This window comes from Dendrobates tinctorius, unplaced genomic scaffold, assembly GCF_039654945.1.
Source record: "Dendrobates tinctorius isolate UK_male_01 unplaced genomic scaffold, ASM3965494v1 ptg000020l, whole genome shotgun sequence".
Classification (NCBI taxonomy): Eukaryota; Metazoa; Chordata; class Amphibia; order Anura; family Dendrobatidae; genus Dendrobates; species Dendrobates tinctorius.
Window position 1 is genome coordinate 18,864,377 of NW_027361688.1, and position 25,989 is coordinate 18,890,365.

Sequence of the window (25,989 nt, forward strand, 5' to 3'; positions counted from 1 at the left end):
CAGTGTGCGCCATTTCCTCAGAAGTGTAACTCAATGCACATGTTCCCGAGAGGCGCTGCTTTGTGGCTCGTGCTATATGATATTAATGCAGATCAACTTGGATATTGGTTAATCCCCTCCTGAAACTCGGCTGCCGCGTGTGATGACGCCACGACTTAATTCAATGCAGATACGGATTTAGGAGGTATCACCTTCATACATATCGTTGCAAACATGTTTTAAAGGGGACCTGTCACTAGGTCAAAAGTGACCTGATTTTTGTTCTTATCTTATTCTCACTGCTCCCCTGAGTTTTCCGGTTTTTGTTTTTTTTAAATCCGCCATACGGTTCCAGAGATATGGACCTTTTTTATCTAGAGATCATTTGTATGGTCATCACCAGGGGGCGTGGCACACAGGATCCTCTGGGGCGTGTCTTTAGGTAAATAAAAAGGCCCATATCTCTGGAACCGTATGGCGGATTTTAAAAAAATAAAAATCGAAATACTCAGGAGAATGGTGGGAGTAAAGTAATACCAGAAAATGGTTATTTTGGATCTCCTGATAGGTTGTCTTTAAATAATATTTCCCCTTAGTCTTAGGGCTAAATTGCAATTTAAAGAGTTTTTTCTATAATTTAACTACCTTCCAGGCATTGCAAAATTATGCCTTTTCTAAGTATACTTCAATACTTTATTTTGCTTCTTTCGCTACCAAAATACTATGCTGAGTTGCTGTTTCTGTTCCTAGTTCCTGCTCCTTTAGAAGCTGCTTTCAACTGCTACTCGACAATATCAATATCTGTACACTAATTACAAACAAAGTACAGTACTTTCCCTGTCCGAGCCTCTTTACGCTTCAAGCCCCCCATAGGAACAATTGAATTTTTGTACTCGTGTTTGAACATAGTGTACCGATCGTGCCGAGCAGCAGTTAAAAGCAGCGTCTAAAAGGAGCACAAAGTGAGTTTTGAAGCAGCACGTACCGCAGGGTGTATAAGAAAGAAGGTAGCCAAATAAGATAGAGAAGTATTTTTCAAAAATGCAGAATTTTCCAATGCCTGTGGGATCATGAAATTTTGAAAAAATATTAACATAGGAGCTGAGCAAATTGATCTACAGGTTTGTAGATAAGAATTCATTTTTACTTGTGTTTTATTCATTTAAATTCCTGCTTCTTTTATGCCCAGGAGTCCAGTGGGCGGTCCTAGTATTTTCAATTATATAGGAATACTAATTAGGACTGCCCATTGGACTCCTCAAGGATATACAGTATAAGGGTTTTGTAGGTGTTCTGTACGGCTGGTCCGTACTAGGAGCATGATTGTAAAAAACGCCTTAATGAGGACCTGTCAGTAGATCAAATGGGGGGACAGTTTTGCCCTTAATTTTATTTCCAGTGCTTCCCTGAATATTCTGCATTTTTTTCCTTAAATCATCATTCAGTTCTAGATATATTAACCTATTTGTTTAAAGATCATTTTTATGGTCTTTACAATAGAGTGTCTCACAAGATCCTCAGGGGCGTGTCTTTAGAATGCTTTGCATAAAAATGATCACTAGATAAAAAAAAGCCCATATCTCAGCAACCATATGGCGGATTTTTAAAAATCAAAAACCGACATACTCAGGGGAAGAGCGGGAATAAAATAAGAGAAAAAACTGGCAACTTCTGATCTGGTGACAGCTTCTTGATAAAGGCAGGTGTCAGCAGTCAGGTGATCATCACAGATCCTGGAACTCTCGACGATCAGCTGTTATTACTAGAAGTTTTGTTGAGCGCTATAAAAAAATAAATAAAAAATACCTTTATTCACTGACAGCAAGAGAGTTAGGAATACAAAGAAATATAACTTTTCATTCCGCTCTAATCTAGGAGAATCTCTTAAGATCTATGAACTTTTCTTATGAATTTGGGTCGCCCTCCCAGGGCTGTGGGGTACTCGGTACCGGGCCCTATGAGCTTCAATGGGAGATGTCACGGCAGCTGTGACCCGGCCCGTGACCCTGGGCGCCCATTGTAAAAGGGGGTTGTTTCAGTGTGCTTGTGGTAATGAAAGTTTATAAGTGATTTGTGACGCCTTCTGTGGTGTTCGGCAATGTGGATGTAAGCCGACGCTGCATGCAGATCCTCTGGGACTGATGGAGTAGTGCAGCAGTGATGGTATAGCCCTCCACAGGCAAGGCTGTAGTCCCAGAGCAGTGTAGGTGAAGTGACACGTAGATGGGGGGTAGTGTCAGGCGCAGGCGATGCAGCACTGTCGGGCAGGATGGAGCAGGAATAAGTGGAGGACACCAGGGCGTGTAGTTGCAAAGCTTTACTCACAGTCTGTTGCAGGTACAGGTGCCCGCATCCGTGCCGTGTCCTCCGGGTCAGGGACTCAGTCAACCTCCAGGCCAGATGGAATACTCCTTTCCAACACTCCGCCAACATGTGCCTTTCTGAACGCCTCCTCTTATAGCGCCTTGAGGTGAAGTACTCCTAGCACTGAGTTACACTGGGGTTCCTCCTGTCCGATGTTCTTATGAACTCTACTTGTACGGCAGACAGCTGTAGCCTGCTTTCGGGGACTCCTTGCTACTAAGTCCCGGCTCACTATCCAGTTGCTGTTGTGCCCCCAAGTCTTGTGTGGGAATAAAGTGGTGACTACTTCTATTCCTCCGGTGTCTGCTGCAGGACCATTAGTATCCGTACAACCTCGGGGACCGGACCCCGGCCTTGCGCTTAGAACTTCTAGGAAGAGTGCTCTTCTAACCCACGTCCTCTGTTCTCTCTTACTCTTCACGTTCCGTGCTAATCTTTCCTTCTATGGAGAATCAGGCTTTCAGTCTACGTTGCTCTTTCTCTTCCCTTCCCGTGCTAGCAGACCCAGGTCACAGGGATCCGCTGCAGCACCTCCATCCTTCCATCCCTCTCTCCGGGGATCTTCTCCTCTCCAACTCTCTAACCAACTGACCTCTCGTCCTCAACTCTTCCCGCTCCTTGTAATGTAAACTAACTCCACCCACCTCCCAGCACGTTTCGTGTTCCAAGCAGGGAGCCGCCGAAGGTGCTTTGCTACACTACTTTGTGGTGTGGGGTGCAGGTGTTGGAGTGTGATCAGGAGTCTCCACCTTACCTGGATGGTGGGGTACTATACCTCAGGAGGAGGTGCAGTACCTCTGTGGCGACTGAGCCTCAGGGGCACCACAAATTAACCACCAAACATTTATTACAACCTTGTCCTTCATTACCGGCAAGAAGTAGAGACACTGATTGAATTACTCCGGTCAATACTAAACCGCTCTATAGTGCTTAACCCGCCATCACTTTATTTTCCTGCCCAGAAAACCAATGCTCTCAACATCACAGATGTATATTTCAGATCACTTAACGACACCTTCAAGGCGACCTTGCTGAAATATTCAGGAGCCACATATATATTACATGGACAAGCAGATCATATACTGGGCGGCCTGGGTGACCAGGAAAATCTCACCAGCACACAAATGACCTTTCAAAAGGACAAAGACACAGTGAGAAATGGATTGAAGGGCGTCTAAATCTAATTACAGAGCGAGCCACAGTGCACCCATAACAGAGCGAGCCACGGCGCACCCATAACAGAGCGAGCCACAGTGCACCCATAACAGAGCGAGCCACAGTGCACCCTTAACAGAGCGAGCCACAGGGCACCCATAATAGAGCGAGCTACAGCGCACCCATAACAGAGCGAGCCACAGAGCACCCATAACAGAGCGAGCCACAGTGCACCCATAACAGAGCGAGCCACAGAGCACCCATAACAGAGCGAGCCACAGTGCACCCATAACAGAGCGAGCCACAGAGCACCCATAACAGAGCGAGCCACAGAGCACCCATAACAGAGCGAGCCACAGTGCACCCATAACAGAGCGAGCCACAGTGCGCCCATAACAGAGCGAGCCACAGTGCGCCCATAACAGAGCGAGCCACGGTGCACCCATAACAGAGCGAGCCGCGGTGCACCCATAACAGAGCGAGCCACAGTGCACCCATAACAGAGCGAGCCACAGAGCACCCATAACAGAGCGAGCCACAGAGCACCCATAACAGAGCGAGCCACAGCGCACCCATCATAGAGCGAGCCACTGCGCACCCATAACAGAGCGAGCCACAGCGCACCCATCACAGAGCAAGCCACAGCGCACCCATAACAGAGCGAGCCATAGCGCACCCAAACAGAGCGAGCCACAGTGCACCCATCACAGAGCGAGCCACAGTGCACCCATAACAGAGCGAGCCACTGCGCACCCATAACAGAGCGAGCCACGGTGCACCCATAACAGAGCGAGCCACGGTGCACCCATAACAGAGCGAGCCACCGAGCACCCATAACAGAGCGAGCCACAGTGCACCATCACAGAGCGAGCCACAGTGCACCCATAACAGCAAGCCACAGCGCACCCATAACAGAGCGAGCCACAGCGCACCCATAACAGAGCGAGCCACAGTGCACCCATCACAGAGCGAGCCACAGTGCACCCATCACAGAGCGAGCCACAGTGCACCCATAACAGAGCGAGCCACAGTGCACCCATAACAGAGCGAGCCACAGTGCACCCATAACAGAGCGAGCCACGGTGCACCTATAACAGAGCGAGCCACGGCGCACCCATAACAGAGCGAGCCACAGTGCACCCATAACAGAGCGAGCCACGGCGCACCCATAACAGAGCGAGCCACAGCGCACCCATAACAGAGCGAGCCACAATGCACCCATAACAGAGAGAGCCACAGTGCACCCATAACAGAGCAAGCCACGGTGCACCCATAACAGAGCGAGCCACGGCGCACCCATAACAGAGCGAGCCACAGTGCACCCATAACAGAGCGAGCCACAACACACCCATAACAGAGCGAGCCACAGTGCACCCATAACAGAGCGAGCCACAGTGCACCATCACAGAGCGAGCCACAGAGCACCCATAACAGAGCGAGCCACAGTGCACCCATAACAGAGCGAGCCACAGTGCACCCATAACAGAGCGAGCCACAGTGCACCCATAACAGAGCGAGCCACAGCGCACCCATAACAGAGCGAGCCACAGTGCACCCATAACAAAATGAGCCATGGCACACCCATAACAGAGCGAGCCACAGTGCACCCATAACAGAGCGAGCCACAGTGCACCCATAACAGAGAGAGTCACTATGGAGGCAAAACTTGGTTTAGCCATTTAAACCCAGCTAAGTCAGTACTGAACCATCTAAGTCAGCTCAGTTAGAGAGTGGCCAAGTGTCAAATTAAAAGAATGGAAATGACCTGCTCTCTGAAGATATAGAGGCAATATATAAAGCTGTATCACCGGAACTGAAAAGCAAGAAATACTACATGGCCTACAAAACAGGTGTCAGTTATATTGTTGTATCAGGATCTATACAGCCATACCTCTCGATAAAATAGTCTGGACAGTTTTATCGACTCTTAAAAGGAAACCTGTGAGGAAGTATAGATGCAATAAAAATGATACCTGTTTTGTAGTAATCCGATGTGTGAAAGCTGAGAAATCGAGCTTTTAATCCACATGAAAAGTGGAAGTGTATTGGGGGCATGTTGAAGCACTCAGTTTATTGACATGCTCCTAATGCACTTCCAGGCTGTGAGGACCCGTCATTTATTCTTTATTATGCCAGATGCATTTTCAGCCGGTCAGGAGACATAAGCCATTGTTCATATGATCTTGAACATTGACACTTCAATTGATGTTGCAGCTTTTTGTGCTGCTATCCTTTGAGGACAGGGATGCAGGGTCATTGAACAATTGATGTTTGCTAATATGCTCATTAAACATTGTATCAGTCCATGCAGCTTGTTGACCTGCAAGCAGTGAAAGACAAACTATGCAGATTAAATACTCAAACAATGAGAGATGACCTTATTCGACCTTCCCTATAACCTGTGGATAATGGCCTGGAGGATAGATGTGGGTATAAAAAGGGACCGCGATCCTTCTGCAGAGAACTCTACATGACAGTAGCCACGGCACCAAGGCTCTAACCAAAGGAATACAGATCTGACACTCTACGAGACGTCAGCTTAAGGGACCACGACCTCAGCTGGAGGAATACAGATCTGCTCTATTGACCATCACTGAACCCTCAGAGACATTTAGAGAATTCAGGTTGGGACAATCAGGTCACCTGGCCACGTACTTCAATGGACTCTGTCAGCTTCCAAAGCTTTCTGCTACCTCTTCTCTGTGGGTGCCCGCCAAAAGCCAGGGGCCACTGGTTGGGGTATAACATTTCTTGTTTTTCTTCAACCGATACAGCCATACCTGTACTAGTAATCATCCTGACAGCCTCCCTATAAATCTCAGTTCTCCCAGCCTGACTGACCGTATTGTTAGAAATTAAAGAACGTGAAGAGTCCATGTCAGAGATACGGCTGATTGTAGGACACCGGTTTAATAATACAATGACGACATTAAAAAATAAAGGACACTTTATCTTTAGCTGTGTCAGATCCCGCTTGTCAACAGCAGCCGTACCGCGGAGAATGTGGCTTTGTCACAAGGACGGAAAACACCTACTTCAACTCAAGTAGCTATTCACTCACCGTATCTCTCCGCCATTCACTCCTTATCTCTGAGGTTTGGGACCCTGACAAGAGCGGCACTGCTAGATAAACGGGATTGACATGGATATATAACGAGCACAAAGACGATTTTCAGGATTGGACGCTGCATGTTTCCTGTCGTTGCTCTTGCTGACGTCAGACTTTTGGCCAAGTTCTCCACTGATGGTCCTATCAATCCACGTACTGAACTGACACTAGGCAGGATTGGTCTGATGATCAGATACTTATCTGCAAATCATTGGCAGATCGGGCAAATTTTATGGCGCCCATTAACATGGTCGGAAGTGTAGAAGGAACAAGGTGGAGAGGAAGACCAGCAACATGGCTTGATATAATCAAGATACCGGCAGAGAAGACCCTGGTGGACCTACAAAGGCTTGCAGAAGATCGATCTTCCTAAAGATCGCTCATCCATCAAGTCGACATGGCTCGAGATTGAGCTGAACGCTGTTAAATAATAATAAGTATACTTTTACTAGCTGGACATGCTAAAACTAGATGTGCATGTCCGATCATCTGTGACTGTGACTTTTTCAAACCTCACCAGCTGACGATTAGATCGTTCATACAAACAACCCAATGGATGATCAAACTTGGCCAGATCTGCCAAAAATTGGCAGGGTTTGCAAATGTATGGATAGGTTTACTGACATCTGGGACCGTTTGGCACCGAGGTAAACGATCACTCTAAGCTGCCAAAAATGCAAGTGAATGGGGTTGCATTGTCACCCGCAAGGTACCCCGATAAGTAAGGTGCAAAAAGTCCAACTGGTTACAACTTTTTCGCAACTGCGCTTCGATCACAGCGCCATTGACCAACGACCTGTGCCAAAGCCACCGAGCAGCCCAAACCTTAAGCCGGGTGAAAACCTTGTATATGTATATTGGTTCAATCCGTCGATTTCTATGGAGGGGCCTCAAATGCAGATGTCAAGCAGGGCTGTGGAGACGGAGTTGGAGTCGTGGAGTCGAAGCCCATTTTGGTGGAGTTGGAGTTGGTGTCATGGAAATTGAAGAGTCGGAGTTGGAGTCGGAGATTTGGCTTACCGACTCCACAGCCCTAGCAGGGCTGATGAGTTGGAGTCGGAGCCCATTTTGGTGGAGTCGGAGTTGGAGTCATGGAAATTGAGGAGTTGGAGTCGGAGGTTTGGCTTACTGACTCCATAGCCCTGGCAGGGCTAATGAGTTGGAGTCGGAGCCCATTTTGGTGGAGTCGGAGTTGAAGTCATGGAAATTGAGGAGTTGGAGTCAGAGGTTTGGCTTACTGACTCCATAGCCCTGGCAGGGCTGATGAGTTGGAGTCGGAGCCCATTTTGGTGGGGTCGGAGTTGGAGTCATGGAAATTGAGGAGTTGGAGTCGGAGGTTTGGCTTACTGACTCCATAGCCCTGGCAGGGCTGATGAGTTGGAGTCGGAGCCCATTTTGGTGGAGTCGGAGTTGAAGTCATGGAAATTGAGGAGTTGGAGGTTTGGCTTACTGACTCCATAGCCCTGGCAGGGCTGTTGAGTTGGAGTCGGAGCCTATTTTGGTGGAGTCGGAGTTGGAGTCATGGAAATTGAGGCGTTGGAGTCGGAGGTTTGGCTTACTGACTCCATAGCCCTGGCAGGGCTGTGGAGTCGAAGTCGGAGCCCATTTTGGTGGAGTCGGAGTTGGAGTCGGTGTCATGGAAATTGAGGAGTCGGAGTCAGAGGTTTGGCTTACCGACTCCACAGCCCTGATGTCAAGGATTCAGCAGTTGCAAAGTCCATTTGTTCTCTAAATTGGGACCAAAGGATTTTTTCATCCGGCCATAAAAATGAGATGGTTGTCAGCTGAATGTTCAGGAGACACCTCTTCCAAATGAGCGCTCGAGTACAAGGACTTTGACCTATAAGTTGGGAAACACATTGGGCATAAAGGACACTCAAGATCGACGACTCTACGTAGAAATATTTGTCTAAGATTTCCAGTGAACTCATTGAAGTGATTGTTGTTTTCATTTTAATCTTAGCTTTTTTTCTGCATTTTTATATATTTTGGCAGGCTAAGACAAGAAAACTATAGCGAAAAATTACACCTATTTTTGTTCCATTTTTGGTTTGTTTTTTGTGGCGCTAACCCATTTTGATCTCATTGGGAAAAAATGTTGTAAAAAAAACACCGAAGTCATGTTCCCACGTGCGGTTTTTTTCCGCTGCGTTTTTATCCTGTACGTTTTTTATGTTGAAAATCTGTTGAGTATAACTGTGCAAGCAAATTTACATATGATTTCATAAAAACCCCTGCCTATTGTGCTTTTATGTGAATTTTTCAGAGCGTTTCTTTTTTTCCTCTATAGACTTCTATGGGTAACCTGAAAAAAATTTACATTAAAAATGCATATTAAATACCGTACGCTGATTCAAATCTGCACAAAAAAAAAGCAGCGTACAAAAGAAAAAAGCACAGCAAAAATTAGATAAGACAGTTGCGTATATTTTGCAGGAAAAAAAAAAAACAGGAAAGAAAATGAAGCATTTGCATTATGTGTTAACATGACCTGAAAGAATTGATATATATATATATATATATATATATATATATTTTTTTTTTATCACAAGTAAAAAAGAAACAAAATAAAAATAAAGCAATTCAGTACAAGTAAAAAAAAAAATTTAAAAAATGCATAAATGCGAAATAAAAAAGTTCAAAAAATTTTTAGAAATCCAATTAATTTTTCTGCTACTATAAAACACTATAAGAAAAAAATGCGTCCGAATGATTCCGTCTGGGCACGTCTCCAAAATATATATTTTTTTCAATTTTCTCTTGTGTTGACTTACATCTGTGCACATTTTACAGGGTAACCCAAACAAATCTCGGCCCTTTCCAAAATAAACCACAGATTTAAGAGGAATGGATAAAAAAAAAGAGTACTTACTGCATAACCAACCACATCCCACAGTGACTTCTCTAAAGAAATTCTAAGAAGTCAAGAAACATGGGATTTAATAAAAAGAAAAAAAAAAAGAAATACTAATTACAAAAAGTCCAAACAAAAACAAGGGCGGTGTCTATAACAGCCAATCAAATCGCAGCTTTTCTAAGGCAGGATGGGAAAGCTCTGACTTGATTGGTTCCTGTGGACAACTTATCTCATTCTTCTTTGCACAATTTTTTTTATTCATTTCTCCAAAAATATTCTATCGAGACAAAAATTCCATTACATATACATATTTAAAATGATATGTATAATAAGAATATTTATATAATAATATAATTATTTGTGCAGAAATCAGATGAAGTGAGAATACCGTACTGTAGGGCAAGGGGGAAGACTGACACAGTGGGACCCATCTGAAGCGTCATGTGCACAAAACTCTATTAGCATGCATTGGACGCTCTTAAAGTTACACCCTGAAATAGAGCGGGGAGCCATGGACTCCCTGCCCCACCATACTCTGTTTTGTACAGTGGGTACGGAAAGTATTCAGACCCCTTTACATTTTTCACTCGTTGTTTCATTGCAGCCATTTGGAAAAGTCAAAAAAGTTCATTTTTCTTTGTCATTAATGTACTCTGCACCCCATCTTGACATAAAAAAACAGAAATGTAGAATTTTTTGCAAATGTATTAATAAATAAAAACTGAAATATCACATGGTCATAAGTATTCAGACCCTTTGCTCAGACACGCATATTTAAGTCACATGCTGCCCATTTCCTTGTGATCCTCCTTGAGATGATTCTACTCCTTCCTTGGAGTCCAGCGGTGTTTAATTCAACTGATAGGACTTGATCTGTAAAGGCAAACACCTGTCTATATAATAATAAATTTTATTTTTATAGCGCCGACATATTCCGCAGCACTTTACATTTCAGAGGGGACTTGTACAGACGATAGACATTACAGCATAACAATAATCACATACAGTAGATTATAACAGATACCAAGAGGAATGAGGGCCCTGCTCGCAAGCTTACAGTCTATGAGGAAAGAGGTAGACAAGAAAGGTGGGTGGTAACAATTGCCCTGATTGTATGGACCAGCCATAATGTTAAGTGTGTATCAGTACAGACACAGAGGGCTAATGGATGCATAAAGCATGTGGGAACATGATGCGGGGAACCTGGTTATGGTAAAACTTTTGGCTGTGCCACACAGGGATAGATTAGGTTAATGTGTTGAGGCGATAGGCCAATCTGAATAAATGAGTTTTCAGAGCACGCTTAAAATTGTGGGGATTGGGGACTAATCGTATTGACCTGGGAAGTGCATTCCAAAGAACTGGCGCAGCACGTGTAAAGTCTTGGAGACGGGAGTGGGAGGTTCTGATTATTGAGGATGCTAACCTCAGGTCATCAGCAGAACGGAGGGCGCGTGTAGGGTGGTATACTGAAACAAGGGAGGAGATGTAGGGTGGTGCTGAGCCATGGAGGGCTTTGTGGGTGAGGGTAATAAGTTTATACTGAATTCTGGAGTGGATGGGTAGCCAGTGTAATGACTGGCACAAGGTAGAGGCATCGGTGAAACGACTGGTGAGGAATATGATCCTGGCTGCAGCATTCAAGACAGATTGGAGAGGGGAGAGTTTGGTAAGAGGGAGACCGATTAGAAGAGAGTTACAATAGTCAAGACGAGAATGAATAAGAGAAACAGTAAGAGTTTTTGCAGAGTCAAAAGTAAGAAAAGGTCGAATTCTAGAAATGTTTTTGAGGTGCAGATGACAAGAGCGAGCCAGTGATCGTATGTGGGGGACAAAGGAAAGCTCGGAATCAAGTATGACCCCAAGACAGCGGGCCTGTTGCTGGGGAGTAATAGTGGAACCACACACGGAAATGGCAATGTTGGGTATAGGTACATTAGTAGCGGGAGGAAACACAAGGAGTTCAGTCTTTGACAGGTTCAGTTTCAGATATAGTGAGGACATGATGTTAGACACAGCGTTTAGACAATCGCCGGTGTTTTCTAGAAAGGCTGGCGTGATGTCAGGAGAAGAAGCGTATAATTGGGTGTCATCAGCATAGAGATGGAAACCAAATCTACTGATTGTTTGACCAATAGGGGCAGTGTACAAAGAGAAGAGGAGGGGGCCTAGAACCGATACTTGAGGAACCCCAACAGTAAGGGAAAGGTGAGAGGAGGAGGAACTGGCAAAAGATACAGTAAAGGAGCGGTCAGAGAGATAGGAGGAGAACCAGGAGAGAACGGTGTCCTTGAGGCCAATGGAACGGAGCATAGTGAGGAGGAGCTGATGATCCACAGTGTCGAATGCTGCAGAGAGATCCAAGAGAATTAGCATGGAGTAATGACCATTAGATTTAGCTGTTAGTAATTCATTAGAGACTTTAGTGAGGGCAGTTTCATTAAAGTGTAAAGAGCGGAAACCGGATTGGAGAGGGTGGAGAAGAGAGTTATCAGAGAGATAGCGGATAAGACGGGAGTGGACCAGGCGTTCCAGGAGTTTAGAGATGAAGGGAAGATTAGAGACAGGTCTATAGTTAGCGGCACAGTTTTGGTCGAGGGATTGTTTTTTAAGTAGTGGATGTATGATGGCATGCTTAAATGAGGAGGGAAAGATACCAGAAGAGAGAGAGAGGTTAAATATTTTAGTTAGGTGAGGGGTGACAGCAGGGGAAAGGGACTGGAGGAGATGTGACGGAAATGGGTCACTGATGCAAGTGGTTGGGCGAGAAGATGCAAGGAGCATGCTTACTTCTTCTGTGACTGGTTCAAAATCAGAGAGTAAGCTAGATGCAGTGGGGGAGGGAGGACAGTGCATGGTATGAGGTGATTGGGAGATAATTTCCTGTCAGATCTGGTCAATTTTTTCTTTGAAGTAATTGGCCAGATCATCAGTTCGGAGCTCCGTGGTTGGGGCCTTTACTCTTGGGTTGAGTAGAGAATGAAAAGTGTCAAAGAGACGTTTCGGGTTATTGGACAGTGAGGTGATGAGGGTGTTGAAATAGGTTTGTTTTGATAGGTGAAGGGCAGTGTTGTATGTTCTAAGCATAAACTTATAATGGATGAAATCTTCGTGTAGATTGGATTTTCTCCACAGACGTTCAACGCACCTGGAGCACCGCTGCAGGAAACGTGTTTGCAGAGTGTGCCAGGGTTGTCGCGGTCTGTGTTGTGGTGTTCTATGTATAGGAGGTGCAAATTCATCCAGGGCACTTTGAAGTGTTTCATTGTAATGCTTCAATGCAGAATCAGGACATGAGAGGGAGGAGATAGGGGCCAATGAAGACCGCAAGTTCTTCATAAGTTTCTGGGTGTTAATGGCCTGTATGTTTCTATAAGTATGGACAGTGGGGGTGACCTGAGCAGCCTGGCAGTTCTTGATAGAGAATGAAAGAAGGTTGTGATCAGAGAGCGGGAGAGGGGAGTTTGCAAAATCATCCACTGCACAAAGCCGAGAGAAGACCAAGTCGAGGGAGTTTCCGTCTTCATGCGTTGGAGAATTAGTAAGCTGCGAAAGGCCGAACGAGGAGGTTAGAGATAAAAGGTGAGTAGCAGATGGGGAGAGGGGAAGAGCAATGGGGATGTTGAAATCGCCCATGATCAGGGTGGAGATGTCACAGGAGAGAAAATGTGGAAGCCAAGTGGCAAAATGATCCAGGAAATGATGGGAGGGGCCAGGAGGACGATACACCACCGCCACTCGCATGGAGAAGGGGGTGTAGAGTCTGACAGCATGGACCTCAAAAGAAGGGAAGACTAGTGAGGGTAGTTGAGTGACAACCTGAAAGGTACATTTTGGTGATAGGAGCAGACCAACGCCTCCACCTGCTCTATTGTCTGATCTTGGGGTATGAGAGAAGTGTAGTCCACCATGTGAAAGAGCAGCAGCAGCGGTAGTGTCTGACTGCTGGATCCAGGTTTCAGTAAGAGCCAGGAGGTTAAGAGAATTAGAAAGCAAAAAGTCATGAGTGAAGGAGAGTTTGTTACACACTGAGCGAGAATTCCAAAGTGCACAATTAAGAGAGACAGAAGGCATGCAGGGAATATTAATAAGATTAGAGGGGTTTCTGAGGGTAGCAGTTGGGGGGTTTGACTTTCTAAAACATGGGGGACCAGGGTTGAGAGCAATGTCTCCAGCGACTAGGAGAAGGAGGATAGAAAGAGTGAGCAGATGGTTAAGTGATTTGTGAGAGCGTCTCTTATGTTGAATGGTGGGACTGAATGGATCTGTGCAATTTAACAATGTGAAAAAGAGCGTGAGTGCTATACATAGGAGAGGAAAGGAGCGAGGGGCCGATATGGATGGAGTGTAGAGAGTTAATGCCAGGGCGGTGGATGTGTGTGAATGCAGCGGCCAGGTTATAAATTACACAAATGCATATGGTATATATTTGTTGTACTCCAAATGTACAGGGAAAAGATTTATTTATTTGTTTGTTTGTCTTACCTGTCTCCTGCCCTGTCTAACTGCCATGTTATAACTGCCAGTACTTTGATACATATACTTCGATTACATGTGCATAAATGCCCCCTGTATAAATGTTCCCCCAAGCTATGTCTGAATATATAGGAGGCTAAGGCTTAGATTTTTTTTTTGTGCTCTCTCTCTTGTCGTTAATCAATCAAACTAAATTGAGACAGCAGGACCCAATAAAATGTTGTGGTCAGATAAACAGATGTCCAGCACTACATGGATCATAAAGCACTTTGAAAAGACCTCACAGCTCACAGTGCATGTCATATGAAAGCCTGCATAGAGTTTGCTAAAAAACACATGAAGGACTCCCAGACTAAGAGAAATAATATTCTGTGGTCTGATGAGACGAATATAGAACTTGGTGATAATTCTAAGCAGTATGTGTGGAGAAAACCAGGCACTGCTCATCACCTGCCCAATACCATCCCAACAGTGAAACATGGTGGTGGCTATGGGGGTGTTCTTCAGCTGCAGGGTCAGGACAACTTGTTGCAATTAAAGGAAACATGAATGCGGCCAGGTACAGAGATATCCTGGATGAAAACCTCTTCCAGAGTGCTCTGGACCTCAGACTTGGCCGAAAGTTCACCTTCCAACAAGAAAATGACCCTAAGCACACAGCTTAAATAACCAAGGAGTGGCTTCAGAACACCTCTGTGAACATTCCTGACTGGCCCAGCCAGAGCCCTGGCCTAAACCCAATTGAGCATCTCTGGAGAGATCTGAAAATGGCTGTCCACCAACGTTCACCATCCAACCTGATGGAACTGGGGAGGATCTGAAAGGAAGAATGGAAGAGGATCCCCAAATCCAGGTGTGAAAAACTTGTTGCATCATTCCCAAGAAGACTCATGGCTGTACTAGCTCAAAAGGGTGCTTCTACTCAATACTGAGCAAAGGGTGTAAATACTTATGACCATGTGATATTTCAGTTTTTCTTTTTTAATAAATTTGCAAAACTTTCTACATTTCTGTTTTTTTTTCAGTCAAGATTGGATGCAGAGTGTACATTAATGAGGAAAAAATGAACTAGTTTTAGTTTACCAAATGGCTGCAATGAAACAACGAGTGAAAAATGTAAAGGGGTCTGAATATTTTTAGGGAGCACAAAGGTTGGCATTAGTACTATGTGAGGCACTAAGAGGAACACCCCTCCACCAGCAAATCCAGTAAAAGGGACAAATAAAGGTAACAGGTGGGTAAATTAGGTGAGTACGGTGCTGAAAATGTGAAAAAATCACATGTATTTGAATTGTAAACTCTGAAGACAAGTAATGGCTGACAGAAGTTTTTGTGACGGTCTGGGCCAGATGGAAAAGAAAGGAAGAATGAATGACCCCAACAGAAGGAACGTCACTTGTAAGTCACTGCATATACCGGTAACTGTACTGTAATCTATTATATGGTCTGCAGGAATGGTATCTACCACTAAATGGGGACTGTATGGCAGTATTACTGGTTTTGGTCTTTGTATAGTGTATTTTATTTAGTAACTCCTCTATCATCTGGTGAGGTATAATTAGGGAGAACTTCTTTAATTGTAAACTTGATTATCTAGGTTAGGGGCCCACTCTGATGTGTTTTCTTCCCCCCTGTGCTGTACCCCTAGCTACACCTTTGATACTGTGGCAAATAATATAAAAATAATCAAATAGATACAGACACTAGATTCAATATCAAGATGGAGAGGGAGATGGAAGAATCCTAATTTCGTAGGTGTTCAATAAATAGCTTAATAGCGGAAGTGAGGAAGAAAGATCGAGAGGCTTGGTGCAGCACTAGAGAAGCCTTGTTGTAATCATACATCATACATAAGAGAAGGTTATGACAAAGAATGAAACATGTATGAGAACTTGGTTAGGATGGAATTGGAGTCTGATATGAAATAATTGGAAGAATTGTCATCAGGGCTTATTAAGGTCTCTCTGAATTTGGCATGTTAAAAAAAAACTTCATAGAGTCCATATGAAAAAAATGAAGTGTTTTTCCAATACCAAGTTCATACACATCATACTCCATACACCAGCTGAATACATTTCGGCAAAGGAAAAGGTGGGGGGAATGTAATGTGTCTCCTCTCCTAGTTTTTGTGACACTGCCTTGGCAGCTCCAAAATCCCCTCCTCTAGGGGCTGCAGCGCGCTCTTCTGATGTCCAATTAACATAGCGCGACATAGAACCACCTAAATAAATACATGTCCCTTTAAGATAAGAAGATGGATACGCTGTAAGTCACATTAACAAGAAAAAGTTTGAAACTGGAGAGAATAACATCATCAGAAGCAGATTTTCATGTTTCTGTTTGTTTTGTTTTTTATTCCTTCTGCCATCTGTGAATTTTCACAAGCAGCTTTCATCGTGTGTTTTACATCGCAGACATGAGTTATGTCATTAATTAGCTTATAGAGTAGAGGTCTCTTCTGGAATTGGAGACGTCACCCAGGATATTAAACATATTTTTCAGTGATTGAAATTATGCTTCTATTTGCCTCAAGTGAAATGGAAATTACATTTTAGAGAAACACTGTACGTCATGAATTATATGACGATTCCTATTTCAAAGAATTCTAGGACTACATCACTATAAAAGATTTGTCAGAGAATTTCTTATGGGACCCTACACTTACAGCCCTGCACAAAGCCTATACTTTTGGAGTGCTAGCACTGGTCTTCTATTTTCAGGCATTATAGCATAGTTGCCAACTGTCCCAACTCCTGGACAATGGTCATGATCTCCCCACAATAAGTTAAAACTGCTTTTGGTGCACATACCAGATAAATAAGCTGAGGTACTGCCCCAAATCATGTGCTCTGTAACTTGCTATCCACTCTATCTGCATGGGCAGTTCCTATTCCGCAGCATTCTGCCAGCACTGATGGCACAGGTACTTTCTTTCACTTATTTGCCAGTATGCCCTGTATTGTGCCTACCCTGAATTGAAGTCAGCTTCTCTATTATGCCTGTATGCAGTGTGAAAAACAGGAGAGCCGAGAGACAAAGAGCAGCCCCACTTCTGTAGTGAGAGACAAATACCAGCCCCACTTCCTGTAGTGAGAGAGGAATACCAGCCCCACTTCTTGTAGTGAGAGACCAGCCCAACTTCCTGTAGTGAGAGACAAAGACCAGCCCAATTTCCTGTAGTGAGACAAAAGACCAGCCCAACTTCCTGTAATGGGAGACAAATACCAGCTCCATTTCCTGTAGTGAGAGACAAATACCAGCCCCACTTCTGTAGTGAGAGACAATTATCAGCCCCACTTCTTGTAGCGATAGACAAATACCAGCCCCACTTCTTGTAGTGACAGACAAAGACCAGCCCCACTTCCTGTAATAGGAGACAAAGACCAGCCCCACTTCCTGTAGTGAGACAAAGACCAGCCCCACTTCCTGTAGTGAGAGACAAAGACCAGCCCCACTTCCTGTAATGGGAGACAAATACCAACCCCACTTCCTGTAGTGAGAGACAAATACCAGCCCCACTTCTTGTAGTGACAAAGACCAGCCCCACTTACTGTAATGGGAGACAAAGACCAGCCCCACTTCCTATAGTGAGAGACAAAGACCAGCCCCACTTCCTGTAGTGAGAGACAAAGACCAGCCCCACTTCCTATAGTGAGAGACAAAGACCAGCCCCACTTCCTATAGTGAGAGACAAAGACCAGCCCCACTTCCTGTAATGGGAGACAAATACCAGCCCCACTTCCTGAAGTGAGAGACAAAGACCAGCCCCACTTCCTGTAATGGGAGACAAAGACCAGCCCCACTTCCTATAGTGAGAGACAAAGACCAGCCCCACTTCCTGTAGTGAGAGACAAAGACCAGCCCCACGTCCTGTAATGGGAGACAAATACCAGCCCCACTTCCTGAAGTGAGAGACAAATACCAGCCTCACTTCTTGTAGTGAGAGACAAAGACCAGCCCCACTTCCTGTAATGGGAGACAAATACCAGCCCCACTTCCTGTTGTGAGAGACAAATACCAGCTACACTTCCTGTAGTGAGAGACAAATACCAGCCGCACTTCCTGTAGTGAGAGACAAATATCACGCCCACTTCCTGTAGTGAGAGACAAATATCAGACCTACTTCCTGTAGTGAGAGACAAAGACCAGCCCCACTTCCTGTAGTGAGAGACAAATACCAGCTCTACATCTTGTAGTGAGAGACAAAGACCAGCCCCACTTCCTGTTGTGAGAGACAAATACTAGCTACACTTCCTGTAGTGATCAACAAATACCAGCCGCACTTCCTGTAGTAAGAGACAAATATCACGCCCACTTCCTTTAGTGAGAGACAAATACCAGATCTACTTCCTGTAGTGAGATACAAAAACCAGCCCCACTTCCTGTAGTGAGAGACAAATACCAGCTCCACTTCATGCAGTGACAGACAAATACCAGCTCCACTTCCTGTAGTGAGAGACAAATACCAGCTCCACTTCCTGTAGTGAGAGACAAAGACCAGCTCCACTTCCTGTAGTGAGAGACAAAGACCAGCCCCACTTCCTGTAGTGACAGACAAATACCAGCTCCACTTCCTGTAGTGAGAGACAAATACCAGCTCAACTTCCTGTAGTGAGAGACAAAGACCAGCCCCATTTCCTGTAGTGAGAGGCAAAAACCAGCTCTACTTCTTGTAGTGAGAGACAAAGACCAGCTCCACTTCCTGTAGTGAGAGACAAAGACCAGCCCCACTTCCTGTAGTGAGAGACAAAAACCAGCCCCAATTCCTGTAGTGAGAGACAAAGACCAGCTCTACTTCTTGTAGTGAGAGACAAAGACCAGCCCCACTTCCTGTAGTGAGAGACAAATACCAGCTCCACTTCCTGTAGTGAGAGACAAAGACCAGCCCCACTTCCTGTAGTGAGAGACAAAGACCAGCTCTACTTCTTGTAGTGAGAGACAAAAACCAGCCCCAATTCCTGTAGTGAGAGACAAAGACCAGCTCTACTTCTTGTAGTGAGAGACAAAGACCAGCCCCACTTCCTGTAGTGAGAGACAAAGACCAGCTCTACTTCTTGTAGTGAGAGACAAAAACCAACCCCACTTCCTGTAGTGAGAGACAAAGACCAGCTCTACTTCTTGTAGTGAGAGACAAAAACCAACCCCACTTCCTGTAGTGAGAGACAAAGACCAGCTCTACTTCCTGCATAGAGGCAAAGTCTCACTCTCACTTCCTGTACACAGAGGAAGACCCACCCCAGCTATCTGTAGAGAGACAAAGGGCCCGGCCCACTTCCTACAACCAGCCTCTGATTCTCTGCTGCTAGATATGGATGAAACTTGACAATGGGCAGAGGAAAGTACGTCACACAGAAAGTAGGGAAACATATAGTGCCGACCTTTTGGAGAGATGTTTCAGGGATAAGACAACATCATCTTAAAATGCATTGATTTGCAGGTTACCTATTTATCACATTATCTTTCAAATGAGATAGAGTTTCATATGCAAAAAACAGTCATCACCTTGTAAGAAATGGTGTATGAGGTTCGGGGGGGGTGCTTATTTTTTCCTGACGCTTTTGGTTCATGGATGCAAAGATTGTTTAGAGCTGCGTGAAGTCCGACTCAAAGGTGTAGGAAGCAGCATTTCCCTCCCTGCTACACTATAAACATATAAAAAAAAATACAGCAATATGGTGCACACAGAGTAGTGACTCACAGCTACAAAATAGTACCACCACATGACGTCCAAATACTAGTGCCATATAGTATGCTAAGGATCTGAGATGACAAACTCTGTGGGCACCTTCCTGGTAACAGCGCGGAAAAAATGGTTTCGCTTTACAGCCAATTTCATTGTGGGCCCCTAATGAGACATCGAAACATCGGGCCTATTGTGTGAGTAGGAGTGGTGAAGGCCTTTTGGGAATTTCTCCTTTTGCCTGATTTAAATTTATCCCTGACTGCTGATTTGAACCTCACATGATATAACAGTATTATTTAGATCTTATTACGGTAGTATTACTTTGGAACCATATGGTAGTGATATAATGCTGCTTTTTCTGGGTCTGTCTGTGTAATGAAATGCGATTGGGCCCCAAATATAACATTTTTACCCAGACGCCTTCCTGTTATATAACAGTATGTTTAAACCTTATTGCAGTAGTATTACCTTGGAACCATATGGATGAGATATAAGGCTGATTTTTCCGTTTCTCTCTTCGTAATGAAATGAGATAGGGGACTAAACGTAATTTTTTTTTTTTATCCAGGGGCCTTCCTGTTATATAGCAGTATTATTTAGACTTTTTTCTGTTTCCCACTTTGTAAGGAAATGAGATAGGGGCCTTAATACATATTTTTACTCAGGGCCCTTCCTATTAGTTGGCAGTACTATTTAGACTGTATTACGGTAGTTTATCACTTTATCTTTGGCGCCACATGCTGGTGATATAAAGCTGATTTTTCCATTTCTCTTTTGGCAATTAAATTGTACCGGGCCTTCATACAATATTTTAACCCAGTGTCCTTCGGTAATATTTAGACCGTATTACGGTAGTTTATCTTTGGAACCATATGGTAGTTATATAATGCAGATTTTTCACTTTATTAGTAATGAAATCAGATAAGGGCTTTAATACAATATTTTATCTTGGAGGCTTTGTATTGTATGGCAGTAATATTTAGACCATAGTGCGGTAGTATTACTTTGAAACCATATGGTAGTATTATTAGTACCGATTTTTCTGTTTCTCTTGGTAACTAAATGATATAGTAACCTCAATACAATATTTTTATTCATTCCTGCTTCATCATACCCCAACTCTCTGTCACAGATTTGTTCAAACGGAAAACCAAATGTCTGATATCACACATAAGAAGCGGAACAGGATAACAGGACAGACCGGCCTGTAATTTGATCAGAAATCCATATGAAGGTGACATTGTTATATTACCGAATAAAAGGATTCCCTGCTTCTCATCACGGGAAGGTCGCATGAAAATTGATATGGTAGGACAATAAAATCACAGTGAAAGCTGGTTTTACCCAAGGCTTGATAATAGTGCTGAGACACCTCGCGAAACTACAATAATAGCACTGCAATTTTTGCTCAAAGAAGAAAATTGATTTGTTATACTTTTGTGCGGTGCAGAAACCTGGAATCTACACATCAAAACTAAAAAAATAAAATAAAAAGTATTTTGTTCCATTATCATGTCTAAAGCAAAAGCTGATGGGACATGGGTAGCAAAATTAGGATTTTTAGCAAGAATAATAATATAAGTGTCTGATCAGGTCTTGTCTGATAACACATTAGCGATGAGCAAATTTTATGAAATAAAAAATTTGCCACAAAATTCAGCTGGTAGTGAATCTAGAGTACTCCGAAGCCTCCAACTGCTCTGAAAAGATGGGTATGTGTGATTGAATTGCAGCAGAATGATAACATCACTGACCAAGTAATCAGCATCTGCCAACTGTGTCACGCCCTGGTCCTGCCTCACAGACAGTGACTCTCCTGCCTCACAGACAGTGACTCTCCTGCCTCACAGACACAGTGACTCTCCTGCCTCACAGACACAGTGTCTCTCCTGCCTCACAGACACAGTGACTCTCCTGCCTCACAGACACAGTGACTCTCCTGCCTCACAGACACAGTGTCTCTCCTGCCTCACAGACACAGTGACTCTCCTGCCTCACAGACACAGTGACTCTCCTGCCTCACAGACACAGTGTCTCTCCTGCCTCACAGACACAGTGACTCTCCTGCCTCACAGACACAGTGACTCTCCTGCCTCACAGACAGTGACTCTCCTGCCTCACAGACACAGTGACTCTCCTGCCTCACAGACAGTGACTCTCCTGCCTCACAGACACAGTGTCTCTCCTGCCTCACAGACACAGTGACTCTCCTGCCTCACAGACATAGTGACTCTCCTGCCTCACAGACAGTGACTCTCCTGCCTCACAGACACAGTGACTCTCCTGCCTCACAGACACAGTGACTCTCCTGCCTCACAGACACAGTGACTCTCCTGCCTCACAGACAGTGACTCTCCTGCCTCACAGACACAGTGTCTCTCCTGCCTCACAGACAGTGACTCTCCTGCCTCACAGACACAGTGACTCTCCTGCCTCACAGACACAGTGACTCTCCTGCCTCACAGACAGTGACTCTCCTGCCTCACAGACACAGTGACTCTCCTGCCTCACAGACACAGTGACTCTCCTGCCTCACAGACAGTGACTCTCCTGCCTCACAGACACAGTGACTCTCCTGCCTCACAGACAGTGACTCTCCTGCCTCACAGACACAGAGACTCTCCTGCCTCACAGACACAATGTCTCTCCTGCCTCACAGACACAGTGACTCTCCTGCCTCACAGACACAGTGTCTCTCCTGCCTCACAGACACAGTGACTCTCCTGCCTCACAGACGCAGTGACTCTCCTGCCTCACAGACAGTGACTCTCCTGCCTCACAGACACAGTGACTCTCCTGCCCCACAGACACAGTGACTCTCCTGCCTCACAGACACAGTGACTCTCCTGCCTCACAGACACAGTGACTCTCCTGCCTCACAGACACAATGACTTCCCTGCCTCACAGACACAGTGACTCTCCTGCCTCACAGACACAGTGACTCTCCTGCCTCACAGGCACAGTGACTCTCCTGCCTCACAGACACAGTGACTCTCCTGCCTCACAGACACAGTGACTCTCCTGCTCACAGACAGTGACTCTCCTGCCTCACAAACACATTGGCTCTCCTGCCTCACAGACACAATGACTTCCCTGCCTCACAGACACAGTGACTCTCCTGCCTCACAGACACAGTGACTCTCCTGCCTCACAGACACAGTGACTCTCCTGCCTCACAGACACAGTGACTCTCCTGCTCACAGACAGTGACTCTCCTGCCTCACAAACACATTGGCTCTCCTGCCTCACAGACACAATGACTTCCCTGCCTCACAGACACAGTGACTCTCCTGCCTCACAGACACAGTGGCTCTCCTGCCTCACAGACACAGTGACTCTCCTGCCTCACAGACACAATGACTTCCCTGCCTCACAGACACAGTGACTCTCCTGCCTCACAGACACAGTGACTCTCCTGCCTCACAGACACAGTGACTCTCCTGCCTCACAGACACAATGACTTCCCTGCCTCACAGACACACTGACTCTCCTGCCTCACAGAGACAGTGACATAGACATAGATAATAGATAGATAATAAATAGAAAATAGATAGGTAACAGATAGATAGATGGATAGATAGATAGAATATTCAGAATGTAAGCCAATTCTAACATCTGAGAACATTTTAGATTTTTACTGGCCGGGTAACAAGACAGAGCTGTGTTTTGGTGATTTATGACAGAATAACACTTTATAACGGAAATAAGTCTTGAAAACCCATTAATGGATTCCAGAATTTCTAAAAAATGTCTTGTAATAAATCAGATAAGAAACAGCTGGATATGTGATAGAGCCTGTTGTATAACAGACTTCAAGAGAAATCATTTGTCCAGTTTCTGGGGACGTATCGTTACATACCTGCTGTCTGTTTACTTGTCTTTTAGATGCTTAAAAGGGACCTGTCATCTGGTCAAAAATGACCAGTTTTCATGTTATTTTGTTCCTGTTGTTTTTTTATTCAATCCTCCATACGATTCCAGAGATATGGGCTTTTTTATTTAGTGCTAATCTTTATTTTTTTAGGATCCTCTGGGGCGTGGCTCACAGATCCTCAGGGGCATGTCTTTAGGCTGCTCTGTATTATACGGCCTTGTAAAGACCATAACAATTTTGCATTAAATAAAAAAGTCCATATCTCGGGAACCGTATGGTGAATTTAAAGCAGCAGGAATAAAAAAAAAAGAGAAAAAACTGGAGACTTTTGACTTGTTGAAAGGATATATTTAAATGGTTATTTTTGTGTGGCAAATTTATGGCATGTTCACAACTGAGAATAGAAGCTGAACGGAGAGGATTTCTGAAAGTTTAAAAGCATGTGTGCTTGGGCGGGCCCTATTCTCGAGATAGATGTATCCAACAGACAGTGATTCCATATCTTGAGATATTAAGTACAGTCGTGAGTTGGGCTTTGATATTCACAGCAGGAAATGGAAAATTTGCCGCGCCTGAGCAAGCGCGCATGCGCGCCCGTTACTTCATTGACGGCAGCATGCAATGTATCTGACTTTTATGTAGTAAATATCCCTTTTAGAAACCCAATTTTTACCTTTATAAATAATAGTGTTAAAATAATAGCACCACATAGTGCCGGAACAGAACCATATACTATCCCCATAATTAAGCCTTGGGGAACTTCTATAATAACTGCCACACAGTGACCAGATAATTGTTGCAAAGCCTTACCTTTCTGTCTGTAGCGTCACTTTTGATGGTTCCACATTGGGGTTCTCCCACTCCATCTGGGGGCAGTGCATGAAGTAGCACAGAGTATACAGGGCTTCTGGTTCCCAATACAGTGGTCCTTGCTTGTTGTGCATGGGGGTGCCGTTACCATGCTGCTTTATGTTGAGTGGTTGGAGGTGATGCATCGCCCGAGACACTAGGTCACCTGGTCAAAAAAAAAACATGCTGAAACATATAGCCAGTATCTAGGGAAGAATCCTGAAAAATGACAGTATGGTACTTAATATAGCAATATCAGTCATAAAAGGCATTAATATCAATGGTGCTGTTGGGTGATCTCTTAAGGTGAGATCTTAGTGATTGCCTGCCCCTGACTTAATAAATATGAGCCGAGTGCATGCATAGAAGAAAGACATCGGACGCAGGGTCAGATGTGTGCTCCTCTCTTGGCAAAAGCTGGCACTGAACTGCACTTTATTACTACAAACAAAATATCATGTAGCCGGCAGGAAGAGGGCATCGCACAGCTTCAGCCATTGTATCAGTATGTGTTAGGTCCCTGCTAGCTCTATTCCATATATGGTCATCAGTATATCCACCTCACATTCCAAGGATTCCAGGGCGTAGTTCCAGGATGTAGACGCCATGTTGCCACACCACATTTGAACTAGCTTATGTAAGGTTAATAATTGATTTCATTAGTCGTTCTCTCCTTCATAGTGCAATATGTCTGAAAGAATTATATGGAGTATAAGAACGTGGCCTATAATGCTCTGATCTGCTTTCGTAGCAGTCATACTGTCCCTTATAGTGACTTCCTGCAGCCACCACTAGGGGGAGCTCACTGCATACAGACGCATACATTTCCCATTGAATCCAATACTAGCTATATAAATCCATACACAGTTAGCTCCCCCTAGTGGTGAATTCAGCTAACTGCTCCGGTTCATAATGAGGGGTTCGAAACAGGTTCACCCCTATGCCGTACATTTGCCCTAATATTACATATAAGGACAGGGGGTGTCATTATGATAGCTGGATCTGAACACAAATACAATAGATGGACACTAGATTATTTTTACAAGTGGGAGGAGCTTTCTTTTCCCGCTGCTTTATAGCGCCCTCTACTGAATAACATTTGTATAGGTAGCCTAGAGATGATGGAAAGGAACTGACTACTTTTCAGGGTAGCGAGTGTCACTTCTTAGGCCAAAAAAAGCAGTATAACTTTAGCAAAGGTGCTAATTACTATAAATACGGCATTACTGCCCCCTATAGGATAAAAATGTATGAAAAAAACACCTAATGAGCTAAAATTAAAATAAAAAAAAACCATATATGACGGCGAAGCCATTCTAATAATCACGAGGCTCCTTCTATGGATGTTTTCTTCTTATATATTGTTTCTCCAGCTTATAAAACATTTGTGTTGAGAGGTTTTTTTTTTTGTTTTTTTTTCATCTGTTGATTATTTCTTGGTCTGCGTTACTATGGTAACCACCACTGTCTCCGAGCGTTCATCACTGTACCGGGAGAGCTTAGAACAGCACAAAATGGACTTTCTTTGTATTTTTCTTTTTTTTTTTTTTTTTCTACAAAAGCCCATTTCTTTATAGCCCAGAATTTAGAAAATAAGCATGTTACTTGAACTTTGTCAACAAAGGAATTGTAAATGGGTCTCG

General features: G+C 44.4%; 1 protein-coding gene across 2 annotated transcripts in view; it reads right to left on the bottom strand.

The window, feature by feature from the left end:
• The window catches only part of ABTB3 (ankyrin repeat and BTB domain containing 3), a 197,622-nt gene that overhangs the window by 50,583 nt on the left and 121,050 nt on the right, over positions 1-25,989 (bottom strand). For both annotated transcript variants that reach the window (XM_073567817.1, XM_073567816.1), the window contains one exon: positions 24,308-24,512. In XM_073567817.1, the coding sequence (XP_073423918.1) occupies positions 24,308-24,512 (205 nt within the window). The remainder of the gene's footprint in view (positions 1-24,307; positions 24,513-25,989) is intronic.